This window comes from Anguilla anguilla, chromosome 10 (genome assembly GCF_013347855.1).
Source record: "Anguilla anguilla isolate fAngAng1 chromosome 10, fAngAng1.pri, whole genome shotgun sequence".
NCBI lineage: Eukaryota > Metazoa > Chordata > Actinopteri > Anguilliformes > Anguillidae > Anguilla > Anguilla anguilla.
This window is the reverse complement of record NC_049210.1, coordinates 36,490,795-36,509,318: the sequence shown is the minus strand read 5'-3', so window position 1 is coordinate 36,509,318 and position 18,524 is coordinate 36,490,795. Positions and strand designations below refer to the sequence as shown.

General features: G+C 47.2%; 1 protein-coding gene across 4 annotated transcripts in view; it reads right to left on the bottom strand.

Moving 5' to 3' along the window:
- Nucleotides 1-18,524, bottom strand: part of dapk1 (death-associated protein kinase 1) — a 58,886-nt gene that overhangs the window by 6,819 nt on the left and 33,543 nt on the right. For all 4 annotated transcript variants that reach the window (XM_035379156.1, XM_035379153.1, XM_035379155.1 and 1 more), the window contains exons 8-20: nt 17,961-18,113; nt 17,183-17,228; nt 17,002-17,091; nt 16,189-16,281; nt 13,336-13,455; nt 12,222-12,320; nt 11,636-11,734; nt 10,898-10,996; nt 10,326-10,523; nt 5,622-5,819; nt 5,039-5,137; nt 2,371-2,448; nt 1,565-1,790 (exon numbers count right to left, since the gene is read on the bottom strand). In XM_035379156.1, the coding sequence (XP_035235047.1) occupies nt 1,565-1,790; nt 2,371-2,448; nt 5,039-5,137; nt 5,622-5,819; nt 10,326-10,523; nt 10,898-10,996; nt 11,636-11,734; nt 12,222-12,320; nt 13,336-13,455; nt 16,189-16,281; nt 17,002-17,091; nt 17,183-17,228; nt 17,961-18,113 (1,598 nt within the window). The remainder of the gene's footprint in view (nt 1-1,564; nt 1,791-2,370; nt 2,449-5,038; nt 5,138-5,621; nt 5,820-10,325; nt 10,524-10,897; nt 10,997-11,635; nt 11,735-12,221; nt 12,321-13,335; nt 13,456-16,188; nt 16,282-17,001; nt 17,092-17,182; nt 17,229-17,960; nt 18,114-18,524) is intronic.

The window sequence follows — 18,524 nt, the reverse complement described above, 5'->3', positions numbered from 1 at the left end:
CTAAAGCTTGAGTGAACCAGTATTGGTTTATATAGCCAATTAGCTCATTTAGCCAGGGTAACTGGAGGAAACAGAAACCAGCACACAAACCAGCCCCCCAGGAAAGGAACTGCCCATCTCTTGATTTCAGAGACAGTATCTTTCTCAACAAGAGCTGTGCCCCAATCAGAATTTGAACCGGAAGCCTTCTGGTGAAACGCGTGATATCATTAATCAGCAAAAATTCCTAAAATAGCCTTTCTTAATATGAGGCAAACGTGAAAGTTTCATGATCCACAGCAATTCTTTGACATAAGTAGTTCTGCACTTTCACCAAAAGATGGCGCATTTCCCACACAGAAGACCTGGTAGGCGAACCTCTCTTGAGAGCAAACCTGGAATCATCCATGGTGACAGGAATATCCCTCTTTCGCAGAGTGGGCGTGGCTCATTTGCATACGGCCGGCGGGTTTAAAGTAATCACGCCGCAGTCCTCAACACCCGATACTCAGGCGGACGACGCGCGTAGACCAGACGGAGCTTTGTCTTGTAACCCCATTCTATCAGATCTATCACTGGCAACCCAGACAGGATTATATGCCGCAGAAAAAATATACATACACTGTAACCCGATGGCACTTGGACAGGTAAACTGAACATCGAGAGCCAACTAGGAGGTCAGGCAAGGCTGCCGTTCCAATTCACACACCACTATCTGCTAACTCTGGATGCCAAATCTCACCAAATATGAGATTTTAATTCCCGCTGCCACCTTCAAAACTAAAGCCCAAACCCTGGCTAAACCATGGAGTGTGTGTTTTTTTTAAAGAGGAATGATAACAGGTTCACAGGAAAGACTGATGCCGTAAACGGTTCGGTATAGCCGTGAAGGATTCGGCGGCACTGGGGCGTGTAGCCGTTAGTCACACCGCGCCGAACGCATCGGACACGCCTGACGGATCGCGGCTCCTTCCCGCCGAAGCCCCCCCTCCCCCCCGTTCCCGCCGACACGTGACGGGCGCTTACGGGACGAGGTGACGGGACGGCACCGCCCAACGCGCTTTCATCTGCGACAGCGGAGGTGAGCGAGGCAACAGGAGGAGGAATATCTCAATGAAAGAACATTTTGCAGCCATTTTAGCCCATCAAGGCACTGCGCTTCTCACTGCACCTGCAGTTCTAATGCACATCGGCACTCTGTCAAGCATGGTGCTGAACAGACCCAGGGCTATGCTGCTTTTATGAGAGCTGACAAGCTATTGTGTGTGTGCTTGTGTGCGGGGGTGGACTTATCAGTACCGTATCAGCGCACAGACCACTTAAGTCCTTTCCATCAATACCTTTGAACTTGTTGAACTGACGAGACTATTAGTACCCTGTCCAGCTATTGCAGCGAGTTCCCATCACTCTCAATAGAAATGAGAATGACTGAAATCAGCTAGTTTCCCGGAAGGAGTGCAACTTCTTTAAGGCCGTTGCCAATGAAAAGGTACAATGGGGCTGCTGAACTCCACCTGGGAGGGGGGGCCACAGGAGTCAGGTGGGGGGGGGGGGTGGTGGGGGGGGGGGGGGGGTATGATCTTACCTGCAGGTTTGTTGGAGACGGGGGAAGAGGGGGGGAAGCGGGACGAGTTGGTGGAGGAGATGCGGGGTCGCCTCCTCCTGAAGAAGCTGCGCAGAATCCCGCACTTGAGGGAGTCCAGCAGGGTGCTCTTCCCTGAGCCCGAATGGCCGAACAGCTTCACCTTGATCCGCGGCTGCGGGGTCTGGCTGGCCCTCAGCTGCTGGATGTAGCTTCCTTTGTGCGTGTCCTGGAGCGAGCGCACAATGTGAGGTCATGCATTATTACAGTGCACAGAGCATCATCAATGCAGTAAACTTGGCCTGAGTGTGTCAAGGCATTTCTGATGAGAAACACCACCCCCCCCCCACCCCCCCTACACAAACACACACAAGCACAGGCTCACACACACTCACACACACACACACAAGCGCACACACTCATCGCCACCAGTGTCATCACCATTGACAGTTTGTGCCACACTCAAACAGCAAGGCTTGGATTTTACTAGCTCTGTGACTAACATCACAACAGAGGAGGTGTGTGTTAGAAGAGCATGCAACTCTGTGGTTGAGTAACATATTCAATTAATGCCATTATTCAGAGAATCCAGTTATACTGAATACATTTCAGAGGCACGCAGCAGTTGAAGCAGTGGCTCACAGTGTTACCTTTTTAAGCTTCCCCAGTATAACATTCCCATGAGCGACAGGCACACAACACAAAACAGTTGAAGCAGTGGCTCACAGAGTTACGTTTTTAAGATTACCCAGTAGGACATTTTCATGAGGGACACAAAGAGCAGTTGAAGCAGTGGCTCACGGTGTTACCTTTTTTAGCTTCCCCAGCAGGAGAGCAATGTGCTCGTGCTGCTCCATGCTGGCCAGGTCCTCGGCCGACTTCCCGTCCTGCGGAGAGAGCGGGAGAGTCAGGGATTGATCCACAGGGCCGTTTTTTGGGAAGCGGGCCTCCCGCGTCTCGCTAAGCTCCTGTGTCTCCGAGATACCGCTGCGTTTATTTTACTGATGGGCGCCGCAACGCTGCAAGAAGCCGGCAAAGCCCTCGTCCCGAGCGTGACCCCCACAGAGTGCAGGGGCACCGACTCGCCCCTGGGGGGGGCTACCACTGAGCGCCACCCCCTCAGAGCGAAGGGGTACCGACTCGCCCCTGGGTTGCTCCCCTAGGCGTGTCAGCCACACGGGTCCTGTGCCGGGACAGGACGAGGTGCGGGACACCAACCCCAGGCCTGCGGACACCCAGCTTAATTCTGCACTCCAGTTCGTAATGGGACAACCCAAACTGGCCAGTTTCAAAACCACCAGTGGACTGCAATGGCAATGCAATAAGCTAATGTAAGTGTCAGGACTGCACGTCTGCATTAAATAGTCTTTTGTCAAAAAGAGGGCTGTTGTTAGCATGCAGCATGCAGATACTCATTAGCACAGCAGTTGATTATTATGGTCTTTTGCACCCAAGAGTGTGTCTGCGCACACTGACTGTTCGCATGACGCGAGGCTACATTAATAAAAGCGGTTAGACGGTTATGTGAAATTAACACCGGCGGTCGACGCTGCCGTTTAGTCTCAGAGCTATTACTGAGGTAACAGTCGCCATCCCTCTTTCCTACGCCGAACCCACACAGGAATACATTAAGTGTGCATTAGGTAGCTTTGCCGCGTGCAAACTCTTATGCGAAACGAGCTCGGGAAATTGTCGCTAACGGTAATGGAAGGAGACACAATGGGGCGCATCTCGCAGGCGAGGAACGGCCGCGTTCAAACGCGTTCCGGAATCAAAGCGGGGGCAGGAGCGGCCCACCGGGCAGTAATTATTCATCTGTCTAATAGGCCTGCGATTAAACAGGACATTCTGCTGCCAATTACTGTGTGCGGGAGAGTGACTACACAAGTGGGGCTCTTTAAATGGAGACGGCATCTCTCTCTCTCTTTCATACGCACTCACACAAACACGTACACACACACTCTCTTTATCCCACTCGTACACTTTTTCTCACACAAACACGAATGCACGCACGCACGCACGCACGCACGCACATTGATTTTTAATGGCCCTCAACAAAAAAAAAAAGAAAAAGATAGTTTAATGTCTCAAGGACACATGGAGGGTTTTGACATTTCATGGAATGGAGTCCTTGAAATGAAAATGTACTTCTGCCACAACAAGAGCACAGATCATTTGCATTACAAAGCAAAATACTGAGTTGGCACACCATATCTCAGTGTCTGCCATAAAGAACACACAGAAATCATATTTAATACGAAAAAATAACGTTAAAAAAACGTCCAAGAAAGGTAGTCTGGACAATATTGTGGGAAGCAGAATGATTTTTACAGGACACTGGTGAGCCCATACACAATAAAGAATGAATTATAGATACTAATACCCATTTCATATACTGCACACGCCTAGTGCATCCACATGTCATACAATATTAATGCTATAAAATATGGCGAGGTCAGAGAAATCCATGAATTGTTTCCCCTACTGTATATACGGTTCCAGTATGAACATTCCTGCTACTTCCACCATAAAAGTGATGGATGCACGCACCCAAGATGTGGATTGAATGCGATTCCGCAGCGGATGGTGGAGCGAGTGCGGTTATTGATTACTCAGGTCTGACGCGTCAGGGAAGGCCTGCCGCTCGCCACACGGCTCACCTGGGCTCCCCTGCGGCTGGGTCCGGAGTGGTACTGGGAGATGGGGCCCCGCTTTCTAATTAAAGAGCTTTACTGGAGGGGGGTGGGGTGTGGAAGTCGGGGGGGGATGCTGAGTGAGAGCCATGCACTGTGCCCCCCCCCCCCTTCCCCCGCAGCTGGAAACATTAGAGACTCGCTCTGTGTGTGCACACACTCAAACACAGCTGCTCAGTGTGAGCTCTCAATTGCACGTCTATAGCCTGTGCTGATGTGCATTCGGCTGCGTGCAGATGTGCATGCTTGCTGTGTGTTGAGCACACCACATCTGTTCCTCTGTGGCTTACATGACCTGCTTTCAAGATAGGTCTTACTTTAATCTAACAGTCATCTGCATTCTTATATTATACCCAGTTTACTGAACAATCAGCATTTACCTTGCTGTTTGTTCAGAAGCCCCTAACCTCCCCCTCTTCACGTTGAGTATACTGCTGTGGCACAGGGAACTTGTGGGAGAATTTTGCAGGAATTTGTTACCATAAGGAACATGACATCTGAACACATTATGACTAATTAAAATGGAAACAAATCCCCGGCAGGTGGGCCACTAATATTCACACAAAAGAGACTGCTGTAAATTCCAAGTTCTTACACAAGTGCTACAATTGTTTTGTGCGAGTCATCAAATTAAATGCTGAAATTAATTATGCTTGGATTTCTGCTTTCCACATGAATAACTACAGACATCGGCTATAAAAATGAGACTCCCATGTTAACTGTGAACTATGAAAGCTACTTTGAGTTGGTGGTAATTTCTGAAGAAGTGCTTCCCAGGGCTTACGTTGGTGATGGCGTCGGTGTTTGCTCCAGCAGCGCAGAGGTGTCGTACGACTTCGAGGCCTCCGTTGGAGGCAGCCAGGTGCAGGGGAGTTCTTCCGTACTGCCGGAGAGGAACGAGGACAGACCGTTAAACACCACACGCACTCGGACTAAAGACCAGCGAGGGGAGAGTGGCTCTCCACGGCTGTCTGATGACTATGGCGGTCCTCTCCTCCAGTTGTTTAACCATGCTTCTTCTAAGATTAGAGCTGCCACCACATTTTACGGTTCAAGTCAATCATGATAATGACAATAACCCGCCTGCAACCTTCATGAAAAAACACACTCTTTCAGCTTTAGTATTCCTAGAATTTATCATTTCTTGCCAGTTGTCAAGAACATAGTACAGAAGGTAAATGAACGTCGAATTGTCGAAAACTAAAAATAAACACTCAAATGATGCCACAATAGGGGTTTTACCTCACCATAGTGTTATGGCAATAGGTAACCTCAAATAAACAAGTCATATTGTATTTAACAATAAAATTATGTTGAATTATACAGGCTATTGGGCATGCCCAGGGCATGTCGGGGCAAACACTTACTTTGTTGGGGATGTCCAGGCTAGCTCTGGCCTCCAGGAGGAGTGAGACGATGGGCAGGTTGCCGTCCTTGCAGGCGATGTGCAGCGGGGTGTTGCCGTGGCGATCCAGGTGGTCGACGTAGCAGTGGTGGCCGAGCAGGCACTTCACCACCTCCACCTGACACCTGCGCACGGCCAGGTGCAAGGCAATGTGGCCGTCCTGAAACGCACATGCTCAGTCAGCGCCCCTGCGTCGCCTGCAGCTCTCAACCCTTATGAATCACTTTGCCCTTTCACATGTGAAAACCACTATTTCATGTGTGAATTCAACATTTCACATGTGAATGAATATATTCACACATGAAAAGATAATGTCACATAAATGTGAACTGGATATTTTCATGCATACTCTCCACACATGGTCTTTGGACACATGGTTTTGGAATATGTGATTTTTTCGAAAGGGAATGCAATCTCAATGGCAATGCAACAGCCATTTTACTCAGAGAAATTGCTCCTCCAGCTGAAGATAATAGCTAGCTCTCTGAGATAAAGTAGCAATGATTACATTTCTCTAAGGGAGACCTCTGACCTCCAGGTGAAATGAAGGTTATGTAGAGTCAGAGCTCTAGGTACTGAGGCTGTTTGCTGAAGTCTTTGTTCCCCGTTATTGATGCAGGGAATGGCTTTTAGCAAGACTACAGGAAATGAGCCCCTTCAGTCTACTTGCCAGCAATGTGAACCCGGAAATGTTGAGTACCCCAAAGTTTTATGTTATAAATGTACAGTATGGGTCCCCAGCATTTAGAAACTGCCAGATGCTATTGGCATAACTAGCATAATTAGCATAATTAGCATAATCACCTATATGGACAATATTTCAGCAACTGCTTGGCTGAAACAATATTGGAGTGGTTTTGGGGGTTATTGAGGATGCTGAATCCAATTCTGACATTTTCAAAATTCAAAATGGCCGTTTAAACCAGAAGTGGCCATATTTCAACTCCCAGTGGGCCGATTTTAATGAATTTTGAGTCGATTTTGAGGTTATTTATATGCTTAATACATTGGACCTGCATTTCGAGCTGTTAAGTGTTGTCTTAACATAATCACTATCAAAAGTTGGCAAAGTGAGTTATGCTAATATTAGCCAGCTAACAAGCTAACATTAGCTAACTAACTAGCTAGTAAATGAGCTAACGTTAGCTAGCAATGCTAATCGCGATTAGCTTTTCGCCAGAAGACGGGATAAAGCTGATTGAAGAAATCGAAGACTTCGTCATCAACGCACGACGTAAGACCCGGGATATAAGCCGTAACGTGGCGAGGATCCATGATGAAAGCTGATACGGAAAGTAGTTCAAACTCAATCAAGCTTTATTGAGGAACACGCAATGGAAATCAGACAGTCGTTCAATTCGCTTTATAATGGCGAACAGGGCAGAAGCCCCTCAAACTCTTCCACGGTGACACACAACAAACACAACCAATGACAGCAAAACACAAGTCAGACACATTCATACAAGATAATAACTAGGCTATTTACAACAGTTAGAAGGCAACAGTCGCGCACGAACCCAATAAAGTGTCCCGTGCACGGTGCATGCTAGGAGCTGCCCGCCAATCCCACCGGAACAGCCCCCGGACACTACATTGCCCCCACCCGAGGGGCCTGTCGTCCCTGATGGCCCTTGAATCCAGGACACAGTCCTCCAGGTGCTGCGGCGTCCTCCAGGTGCTGCGGTAACCTCCGCCGCCGTCTTGGGCATTCAGGAGAGCTGGTCATGCGGGGTGAGTCAGGGGGTGCCCTAGGGCCCTGGCCAAGGAAGTGGGCGCCTCAGCCCCCATGGTTGCCGTCTCCGCCAACAGCCGGTAGGGGGCCAGCTGGTCGCGATGCAGCACTACAGCCCGGCCATGATCCTTCGTCCGCACCCGGTAGACCACGTCAGACACTTAAGACTTGGCACGGCCCCTCCCATTGGCTGGTGAGCTTCGGCGACACTCCCTTCTTGCGGCGTGGGGTGTACACCCAGACCTGGTCCCCTGGGGCGAAGTCCCGTCCCCGACAGCGGGTGTCGTAGGCCCTCTTCTGCCGCACTCCGGAGTTGGCCTGGGCTCGGCGGGTGTAGTCGTGGACCACCTGTAGGCGATCCCTTAGTCTACGAAAGTAGTCCATTTTCTTTTCCCCCGGCAATCTCAGGCTCGGGCGGAGCCCTGAACACCAAGTCCATGAGGGCAGCAGGTGTGCACTAGCTGGACTCCTGGACAACAGTCTGGTAGGACCACAGGACCAGGGGCAGGTGGCGGTCCCAGTCCCGCTGGTGTTGGCTGGTGAGGATGGCAAGCTGGGTGGCCAGGGTGCGGTTGAACCGCTCCACCAGCCTGTCGCTTTGAGGATGGAGCGGTGTCGTCCTCGTCTTGTTCACCCCCAGCCGCCGGCAGACCTCACCGAAGATCTGGGACTCGAAGTTCCACCCCTGGTCGCTGTGGAGCTCGGCGGGGACCCCGAAGCGGGGCTGTCGTGGTGGCACTCTGATCTGGCACCGCGTACGCCTCGGGCCACTTTGTGAAGTAGTCTATAGCCACGAGGACATAGCGGCTGCCGGAGTCGGTGACGGGAAAGGGCCCAAGGATGTCCACCCCTACTCGCTCCATCGGGGCCCCCACCAAGGACTGCTGTGGCAGTGGTGCAGGAGTTGCAGCAATGCACGTGTAGTCCACGTCTCATCGATAGCCAGGCCAGTAGAACCACCCCTTGAGGCGGTGGAGGGTCTTGGCGTTCCCGTAGTGCCCCACACCCACCGAGGACAATCTGGAGAACCTGTGGACGGAGCACACGGGGCACTAATAGCTGCCGGATGTCGTTCCCTCGCCCGGGAGCCTGCCACCTCTGGTACACCAACCCATCGTGGAGCTCAAATTTGCCCCATTGAGAGTGGTAGGCCTTTACCTCGGGCCCCAGTGCTGACACCTCTGTCCACTCAGGGCGCCGCCCCTCTCCAGCCAGCCTCTCACCTGCACCAGGGTCACGTCTGCCTCCTGCTGCTGCCTCAGTTGCTGCGTGGTCAACGGAAGCCACCCCTACTTGTTGCTGGCGATCTGGACGGCCGCCACCGTCGGCATCATCTGGCCCTCTTGCTGCTGGCAGTAGCGGCACTCCAATGCCGCACACGGGGCGCCGGGAGAGCGCATCGGCGTTGCCATGGTGTCACCCTGCCCGATGCTGGATTTCAGAGTCATACCCTTGAAGGGCCTCCAGCCATCGGGCCACCTGGCCCTCAGGATGCTTAAAGTTCAGAAGCCAGGTAAGTGAGGTGTGGTCGGTGCAGATGAGGAACTGGCTGCCGTGCAAATACGGCCGGAAGTGCTGTAATGCCAGGACCACTGCCAGCAGCTCGCGTCGGTTTCCTCCCAACTCAGGGCACGACTGAAGTAGGCCACAGCACGGTCCCCATCTCCTCCCCGCTGGGAGAGGACAGCCCCGATTCCCCACATTGCTGGCATCGGTGTCCACGATGAAGGACTGTAGGGCATCGGGGTAGGCCAAGACTGGGGCTTCAGTGAGGGTCTCCTTGAGTCGGACGAAGGCTGTAGCACAGGCGTCGTACCAGTCGAATGGTCGACCCTTGTCGATCAGGCGGTGGAGTGGGCTGGCGATGGTGGCGAAGTCCCTGACGAAGCGACGGTAGTATGACGCCAGGCCCAGGAAGCTTTGCAGCTCGCTGACGTTAGCAGGGGTTGGCCAGTCTCGGTAAGCTGGGTAAGCTTTCATCATGGATCCTCGCCACGTTACGGCTTATATCCGGGGTCTTACGTCGCGCGTTGATGACAAAGTCTTCGATTTATTCAATCGGCTTCATCCCCTCTTCTGGCAAAAAGCTAATCGCGATTAGCATAGCTAGCTAACGTTTGCCCATTAGCTAGCTAGTTAGCTATCGTTAGCTTGTTAGCTAGCTAATATTAGCATAACTCACTTTGCCAACTTTTGATAGTGATTATATTAAGACAACACTTAACAGCTTGAAATGTCCAATGTATTAAGCATATAAATAACCTCAAAATCTACTCAAAGTTAATCAAAATCGGCCCACTGGGAGTTGAAATATGGCCACGTCTGGTTTAAACGGCCATTTTGAATTTTGAAAATGTCAGAAATGGACTCAGCATCCTCAATAAATCCCAAAACCACTCCAATATTGTCCAAATCGGCCAAGCAGTTGCTGAAATATTGTCCATATAGGTGATTATGCTAATTAATGCTAATTATGCTAATTATGCAAAATGCCCAACATATGCAAGTTAGCATCTGGCAGTTTCTAAATGCTGGGGACCCATACCGTACATTTCTACCTTAAAACTTTGAGGTACTCAACAATTCCGGATTCACAATAGGGCTCTATTGGCTGGCAAATAGACTACTTTGTGTGCTGAAGGCCAGGTTTCACACAGCACTAGACGACCTCCAGACAGTTTTTATGGCCCTCACCACACTCATGTTCTTACATTCTTTAAATAATTAAATTAAACAATAGCAGCAGTTTAACAGATATTGATTCAAGTTGTTCAAACTTTTGGAAATGTACCCTGAGGGAAGTGTTTCATTGGTACAGGGAGCACACATGCCATTTTAGTAGCCATGGCAGGTCAGAGTCAGAATAGCTTTCTGGATTCAGCCAACCTCTCTCCCTGGACTGTACCATTCAGAGCAGGAGGGAGGGGGTCTCACTTTGTCAGTGGAGTCCAAGTCGGCCCCATGCTCCAGGAGGCACTCCACGATGTCGCGGAAGCCCCTGGCGGAGGCGGTGAGGAGGGGGCTCTCCCCCTCCCGGTTCCTGACGTTGACGCTGCAGCCAGCTTCGCACAGGGCCCGGGCCACGGAGGAGTAGCCGTGCCAGGCCGCGCAGTGTAGGGGGGTCTCTTCCTCCTGTAGGGGGGGTGACACACACCTTGACTATGGCTGTAAACTACAGCTGGGCACTCGAGTACCAAACAGTATCAACATCACTGCCAGGAGAGTGTCCATTCTCATTTCAGAAATAACACTGTAGCCACAAATTTAGATTTTTCTTTTCCCGATGCTAAATCATCAGACACAACTCAGCAAATCCTTGGCTGAATTTTTTGAATCAGGTGCTTTAGTACAGAGGTAGAACATAAATCTGACCACCCCCCAACCACACTTGCATTATGGTAATAACTTACACTTTTAACAGTGAAAAAGAGCTCACTGAACTACTACACTTATCTATTATTTGATGACTGTACGTCATCCATGATGTTAGCGCATTTGATACGTACCCTGTCGGTCAGGTTGGGGTTGGCGTGTATGCTGCACAGGTACTGGACCACGTCCACGTTCCCGTACCTTGCCGCTACGTGAAGGGCTGTCTCTCCAGACTGGTGGGGGAAGAACAGGAAGTGACATCACGGCATGTGTTTATGACATTAAGTTTCCAAGTAAATACATCTACAAAGGCTACAGGCTTGTTTCCTAGGTGAGACAGAACTGTTGACAGGGCTGTTGTATTCTTGTGAAAGGTACTTCTAATTGGATAGCTGCAAAAAAAGGCAGCTGTATAAATGGATGAAGACTTGTGCCAAGCAAATTAATTTTGTAGCAATGAAAAGTTACCATCAAAAAGCAAAAATCTACAACATAAAACATAAAAACATAAAACAACCATTATTTATTTATTTCTTATTACAAAGTTACAGCCAACACATTAAATGTATTACGTATTTATGTAAACAAATAATTTATATACAAACATAACTACGTATCAGAAGTAAGATTCAGTTGGCCGTGTACCATTTCTCGAGCCACTGAACTGGAGCAATACCAATGATGGACACAGTCAAAAATTCTCGGCCCGACAGATAACCATGGCAACCGAAAATAAGCCGATAAAGGCAAACAATCGCGCAAATCTGCAGCCAGGGCCCGTTTGAAGAAGGCCACCTCCGGAGCAATGCGACGCACAAGGCCCTGACTGAAATTTGAGGGCCTGTCTGAGAGCGGCCAGGAGATGGAGTTACCTTATCTTGGATGTCCAGAGGGCATTCCTTTTCATGTAGGAATTTCAAGGTTCCAACATGGCCGTGCCTCGCAGCGTAGTACACAGCGTTCGATCCAGACTGCGGGACGGAGGGCGGTTTGGCGGTTAAACATTGCCTAATGATGCCTCGAAAGAACATTATTTATGCATTTATAACGAGCCAAGCTCTACATTCATAAGAAAATAAATAAATAAACAACCCACACTGATTTTTCTTTTTTAAAGATGAAGGTGAAGGATTTACCTTTAAATACACAATACACAATCTACATAAGTGAAATGTTATTAATCTTCTGACAAACCTTCAATAGCAAGAATATGGTTCAATTACTGTGCCCCTCCTTGAAATAACATTTCTAGGTCAAACAACATTTAGGAAAAATGTAGTGGCAAACAACAGTGAAAAAAGTCACCATGCGCTACAATAAACAACAAAAAAATTGCTAAATTAGGTAACATGCTAAATTAGGGTCTGAATTTGTCACATTGGCAGCAAATGGCTATCCGACCCAGGCTCAGGTAAAATTAGCCAGTTACGGGCGTGGCGCGCGGGGGGGCACGCAAACCTTGTCATGGGCCTGGATTTCCGCTCCCTTCCTCATGAGCACGTCAATGATCTGGATGTTTCCGCAGCCAGCCGCTATTAGAAGAGGGGGAGTTCCGTGCTGAAATAAATAAACAAACAAACAAATAAATAAATAAATAAATAAATAAATAAATAAAAAACAAGTGAACGTTTTAAACATTACAGTCTGAGACAGGACCTGCACATCCCCAAAATGTCCAAAAAGAGAAAGGAAGGACTCGAAGCACAAATATATTTTCGCACTTTATTTCTTTAAACCGAAGTTTCCCTTCCTGTAGTAGTTAGCTGTGACAAAGGACTTGGGCTAAATTAGCATCATTCCAATCATCGGCACGTAGTCTGTCCCTAATGGCTACATGGTTGTTTCTCTCAATTTTCAACAGCAGTTTAAATGTTCCTGCTGACGGGTGATGATTCCACTAATTTGCAAAGAACGAGGAAGAGGGTTGATATGAATAAACTGCGAGATTGGAGACGGTCCCTTAATACAGACGTGCACAGCTGGACACCTTGCGAAGCAATCAACACTGGAAGCATCTCCTCCTTGCTAAATAAAGATTTCATCACAACTCATCCTTCTTCGCACTTTTAGCTGTTACTTCAACCGTCCATATTCCTCCGGCACTTCATGAAGCAAGCGATGCACAAGTCCTTTTGCAAGCGGTTTGAAAAATCTACATTCATTCCTTCACATTCTTTGGTTTAGTGCTCGCCGTGCATCGCACAGAAAGTGGTATGTGTTTATTGAATTCACTTGTGCTTGGATGATTTTGTTCTCCACTGAGGTGCTAATGAAATCCTGCAGACTCGCAGTAGATTCCAAAATTGAAAATGGAGATAATTATTCAACAATTCATGCTAATTAGCCTGCAATCACTAGGCTGATTTTGAAGAAGATTCAAGAGAAATTTACCAAAAACTCAAAAGGTTTTAAATAAATGTCTTAATAAAAATGTTTGTGACTGGAGACTGCTTTTGAAAAGGGATGGGGGGTAGGGATGTGAAAACTTCTTTGTCATCAATCTCTATTCTGCAGCACATTAGCGGGTGGGTATTGGGTTTGGTCCCGGAGCTAATAGTGTATTTCTGCTTACCTTGTTTGGCTGGTTCACATCGTAACTTGTTAGGGATCCAAGAAGGTGCTGTAGACCCGGCACGTTGTCGTCATTAATGGCGTGAATGATCGCCTTCATCACAAAAGAGTCTTCCTCATCCTGCAGACAAAAAAAAACACAGCAAGGTTAGTCTCTATTAGCCTGTCTTGCACATTGGTTTACTGCCTGGGTTTTTCAACAGGGCGTCTACAGACCGCAAGGTACTGAACCCCCCCTAACCCCTCACCAGTCCATGGTTGCTATCTCCTCTCCTTCTGTGTGTGTGCAGACACCCACCCCCTGCCCACTGCAACCTTTAGAAAGCCTTTTTTTTAAATGCAACCCCTTTTAAATTATAATGGGGGTCCTCAAGATGCCTTTGAGCCTGGGTGGAGGATCCCTGGATCACAACCGGTTGAAACCCCTGGTTTACTGCGTAAATGGACCACAGAGTACAAGCATTAATGCAATTCACAGTGGATGTGCTTTTATTGTGAAGAAAAATAACTTTTCTGTTGTAGCCTTCAGCTGCTTGGCCACACAGCTGAATAAAAATGGGAAAAAATCTAAGTTTATTAATAATTTCATTGGTAACATACTTCAAGTTGTCATCTGCTACCACATACATATATCCTGAAAACATAACCTTAACAGTATATAACAGTCACGGTTTTCTACAATCCAATTGTGCTTCATTGTATAACGGCCCCTCTTTAAAAAAAAAAAAAAAACAAGGCCTGAGGTATGTTAATCCCATTAAATAATGCACATGCCTGAGAAAAAAAAAAACACTGCCTTTTTTCCCCTGACAGAGTAAGCTCACCATGTGACCCAATAACCTCCAACAGAACTTGACAGCACTGACACCAGATCGAGTCCTCAGCTCTCCAGCCAGAATCTAACAGCTACGGGGAGAAGGCTCTGCCCAGCCAAGCATTCACAGCGCGTATTAGCGCTAGCCTGGGTTTAGCGCATACTACAGTGCGTTCACATCGGTAAGCGTGACCGAACCGAACAGGACCTGGTTAAGTTACAAGTCCCATTAACCCTTTAAGGTGTACGATCATAAATAATCTATTAGAATGTTCTTAACTGAACATTCTAATGCTAATGTAACAATCACTACTGGTAATTGAGAGCAAAGTAATTCTAGAACACTGATTTAAAATGTTGGGGAAAAACATTCTAAAAAGCGTACTCTTCTAAGGGTTAAAAGGGAGGCACTGTAAAAACTAATAATGACCATATTCGCTATTAACCATACACTATTAGACTAAGCATTGTCCAATTATGCTTAAAAGTCACAAAGGCTGAAAGCGCCATTTTCTATTTTCCTCTTTTAATTCCTCCCGTAAGTCTTGATCATGCAGCTCAGCTTCAGGCAAGTGTGGCCTCTATCTCCCCTTTACAGGCAATTTGGCTTTCAAGCCTTGAGGCTTCTTGAAACACACACTGGTTTTAATACTCTGTCCATATAAGCACCTTCCCTTCTAATGAAATAATGGACACTACAAAGGGAAATACAGTAAAAAAGAAACAATAAAAAAAAACACAACCCAGCAAAATATAAACCGTTCTAAAAAAAATAAATATATCTGCTATGTTACACATCTGTTTGCAATTGTGAATTCCTCTCTATTGTACACTTTAAAAGAGTTGTGAAAATGTCATGGCAAAATGCTGTATTAAATAAACATATTTGATTGACTGACGGATGAACTTGTATCCACTCTTTTCCTGCAATTTAGCACGCGGACAGTCTTACACCTCGCTTCTCGTTTTCTCCCTGGGATGGCAATGTGATAATCATTCTGCCCACACGCCACTAATCCTGTCTCCAAAAACCTAGCGGGTTCTCTCCAAAAAAAGCCTTTCTTTGAACATTCCTCTGACTAATCCGCAAAAGTGTCCTGTTGTAAAATGTTCACCGATTGTCTTACTTTGACATCAGCTGGTGACATAAAGCTGTATTTTCTTTAAAAGCAGCTTTAGCGTTTTAACCTGTATTTTTTATTTATTTACATAAATCAATGTAAAACAGCATTGGAACTAAATCAGGTCACAAAGTGAGAAGACATAGTTTTGTTTATACATCTCAGTTTTGTCCTGTTTCCCCCCTATGGGTTTGGGTAAAAGCAGAACACTCTGTGCAGACTTTACCCAACACTGGTGCTTCACTTTACTGGCCTGTACCACTGAAATCAAGAGTGGCGCTATTCTTTTCATTCATACCGCCGTCCTTTATAAACACGTCCATGTGAATGCCTCCATTCAAGGTGGAACAACCGCCATTTGTATCTTAGACCCGTTAAATACCTTGAACAAAGTGGTCAACTGTTAATGCCACATAAATCATTAACCATTTTCTTGGGGGGTGGGGTGGGGGGGTGTATAAAGGTGCATGTTTGAACCTCATCGCAGGGAATGGTGAAGGATTACGCCACGGTTTATTGACTCATTTTCACTTCCTCGGGCAAACACCGAGCCGAGATTATACAAACCCCTCGGTCCTTTGTGCAGTCTAGTTCATTAACCTCGCCAAAGCCCGCCACCGAGGCCTCTGAGGTTTAACCCTGCGAAGGCGCTGCGAACCAGAGCTGCAGGTTCGCGTTTCCCAGGGGGCTTCTCACCCGTGACTCAGGCGACTGAACAAACACACTCCACGGCGGTGTTAGCATGCGGGCAAAGCAAACGCATACTGAGGCTGTCGAGCGATAACAGTCACCGGCACGACGGCATGTCAAACTATTCTGAAAACAGAAAACGGGCCATTCACTGGTGCAATTTTGGGAGGGGGAGAGGGGTGGTCCTATTTCCCCCTCTCTTCCTTAATTTTAATCGCAGGCGTCTTACCAAGGTGTCGTCGCTGCGGGCAACGCTCATGTTGCTCCGGGACAAGAAGGATCTAGAGAGCCTGTTGCACAGGGAGATGAGCCGCACTGATTGCTGTGGAGGGGGAGACAGAGCAACTTCTTCACATTCTACCATATGTCAGCCCGAACTGCAAACTTAATCATTTTGAACTTTCATGCAGTTTTCTTTCAAATGTGTGCAATAATAGCAGTAAATCAGAGGTTCTCTACAATGACCTTCCCTTTCTCCAAAAGACAATTGCCTTACCGTTGTGATTACAGACCCTGTTTAACCAAACACCAACACAGAGTAAATGGATTTGCCCTTTTGTAAATGAGACATACTAATTGTCTGCGAGTCACGAACATATCATCTGTTTTCATTAGTTGTCGGACAGCCGTTTGATTTCCCTCTTAATTTCCACCTGTTATGCATGTTTTTTTTAAACCAGTGATTGGCAGCTGGATCAAGGTTATGAGTAATCCATTCCTGAATGTCAAACTCAGGAGCAAACATTTATTGCTCACAAACTATTTACACATACACAAACATTAGACTACATAAATTATGGTTCTATTTGTCATGGGTGAAAGTTAGTTCTAGTTCTCTCCTGTAGTGTCGCATGAACTGTACAGCGGAAATAGGTCAGTCATTTGCAAGTGAGAGTGTCAGGACAATGTCCATGATTCCGCCTCAGTATTCCTTTCATATGAGAGGACAGCACAGCAGGACGTCAAGAGGCTAAGTCGGCTATTCCAAATCAGGGATGAAAAAAAGTGAGGCTTTAAAAAAAGATGCAATGCATCACACTACCTTCCATTTTCTCCTGGCTGCGAACTTCTTAAACTTCTCCATGTTGACTGCAGATTCTTTCCTGCTAAGTGCTTGTTGCGTGTCCTTTGGCTGAGGAAAACAGACAGGCACGTGTAACACTCCTTTTTGGTAGTTCACAACGATCTGCACTCATTTAACAAAATAAATATGGTGGACCAACCTTGATCCAAGGATGTTGTAGGCTGTCCTGAATTGTCATTCTTTTTCTGCAGGGGCAAAAATAAGAGAGAGACCATGAGACTAAAAAGAGCAGTAAATAGTTTCTAACAATAGTTGGAAGGCCTCAGTGGCATTGTTCACTAGGAGCAGTTGTCTTTATGCAGGCAGCTACGATAACTACATTCATGGCTATGAATTGGGAATCCCTGGGGTGTTGATCGTTTTAAACAGTATCACATTATTGAAAATCACTTTGCAACCCCAGTTGAACTAGCATAGATAATAGCTTCTCTGTCTGTCAGCTTAGTTCTCATTCAGTACTCCAGAAGAACTGAATTAGGCTACACCACAAACACAATAAAAGTGAAACAGGAACACACTGCCAGACGAATAGTGAACTACAGCCTAACAAGGCTCAGTCTGTGGTTGCCGCACACAGGCAAACAATAGGATGTGTTATTGCCAAAACATTTATGCATTCCAAGGCCATGAAAATAGGCTGAAGGCTACCACAACTGACACCACAGAGGAAGAAAAAAAACAGAGCGTGAAAAAAGCTCTATGTGCTTTGCCTGTTTCAGGTTCCTCTTACTGAAAACAATACAATAAAAGTGGAACTCCAATTTAAGACATCAGCTGTGTCTGGTTCTATGCGGTAAATGTGGATCAGAACTGTACTGCTTTTCTTTACACTGAACACTGGCCAGTCTGGTGAATATGCGACCTTATTTGTACTTGAATATTATGAATTAAACCATTACAGAGATCGATTAGCGTACTTTGGATCTTTGATCAGCAGCCTTGCGATGAAGTCTTTGGCCAGGGCGCTGGTGTTGCTGAAGAACTCCTCGTCGAACTCGTAGTTGACGGCGGAGACGTTGGCCAGAGTCTCCTGCTTGTTGTCCCCGAGGAAGGGGGAGGCGCCGCTCAAACTGAAGGGGGAGGACGGAAAAACACAAAACGGCGGTTCAGCAGCGGGATGGAATACATTAGCACGTGGATAAACGGGATGGAATACATTAGCACGTGGATAAACGGGATGGAATACATTAGCACGTGGATAAACGGGATGGAATACATTAGCACGTGGATAAACGGGATGCAAAGAATTAAGCCGGTGACATTCGGCCCCTGCGGAAATACAGAAGTACAGGATGTTGTATGCGCAGTCATGATCACAGAATCAACCGGCAGGACACGATCAAGAAGACAAAAGAACCAGGAGATCGGAAGTCAAAAGCAGCTTTAAAAAAAAAAAAAAAGAAAAAAAGCCAACTGGACTGCTGACAGATCTGTTGGCTGCGTTTCTCGTTTACTGAGCACAGGAACAAATCACTGTGATA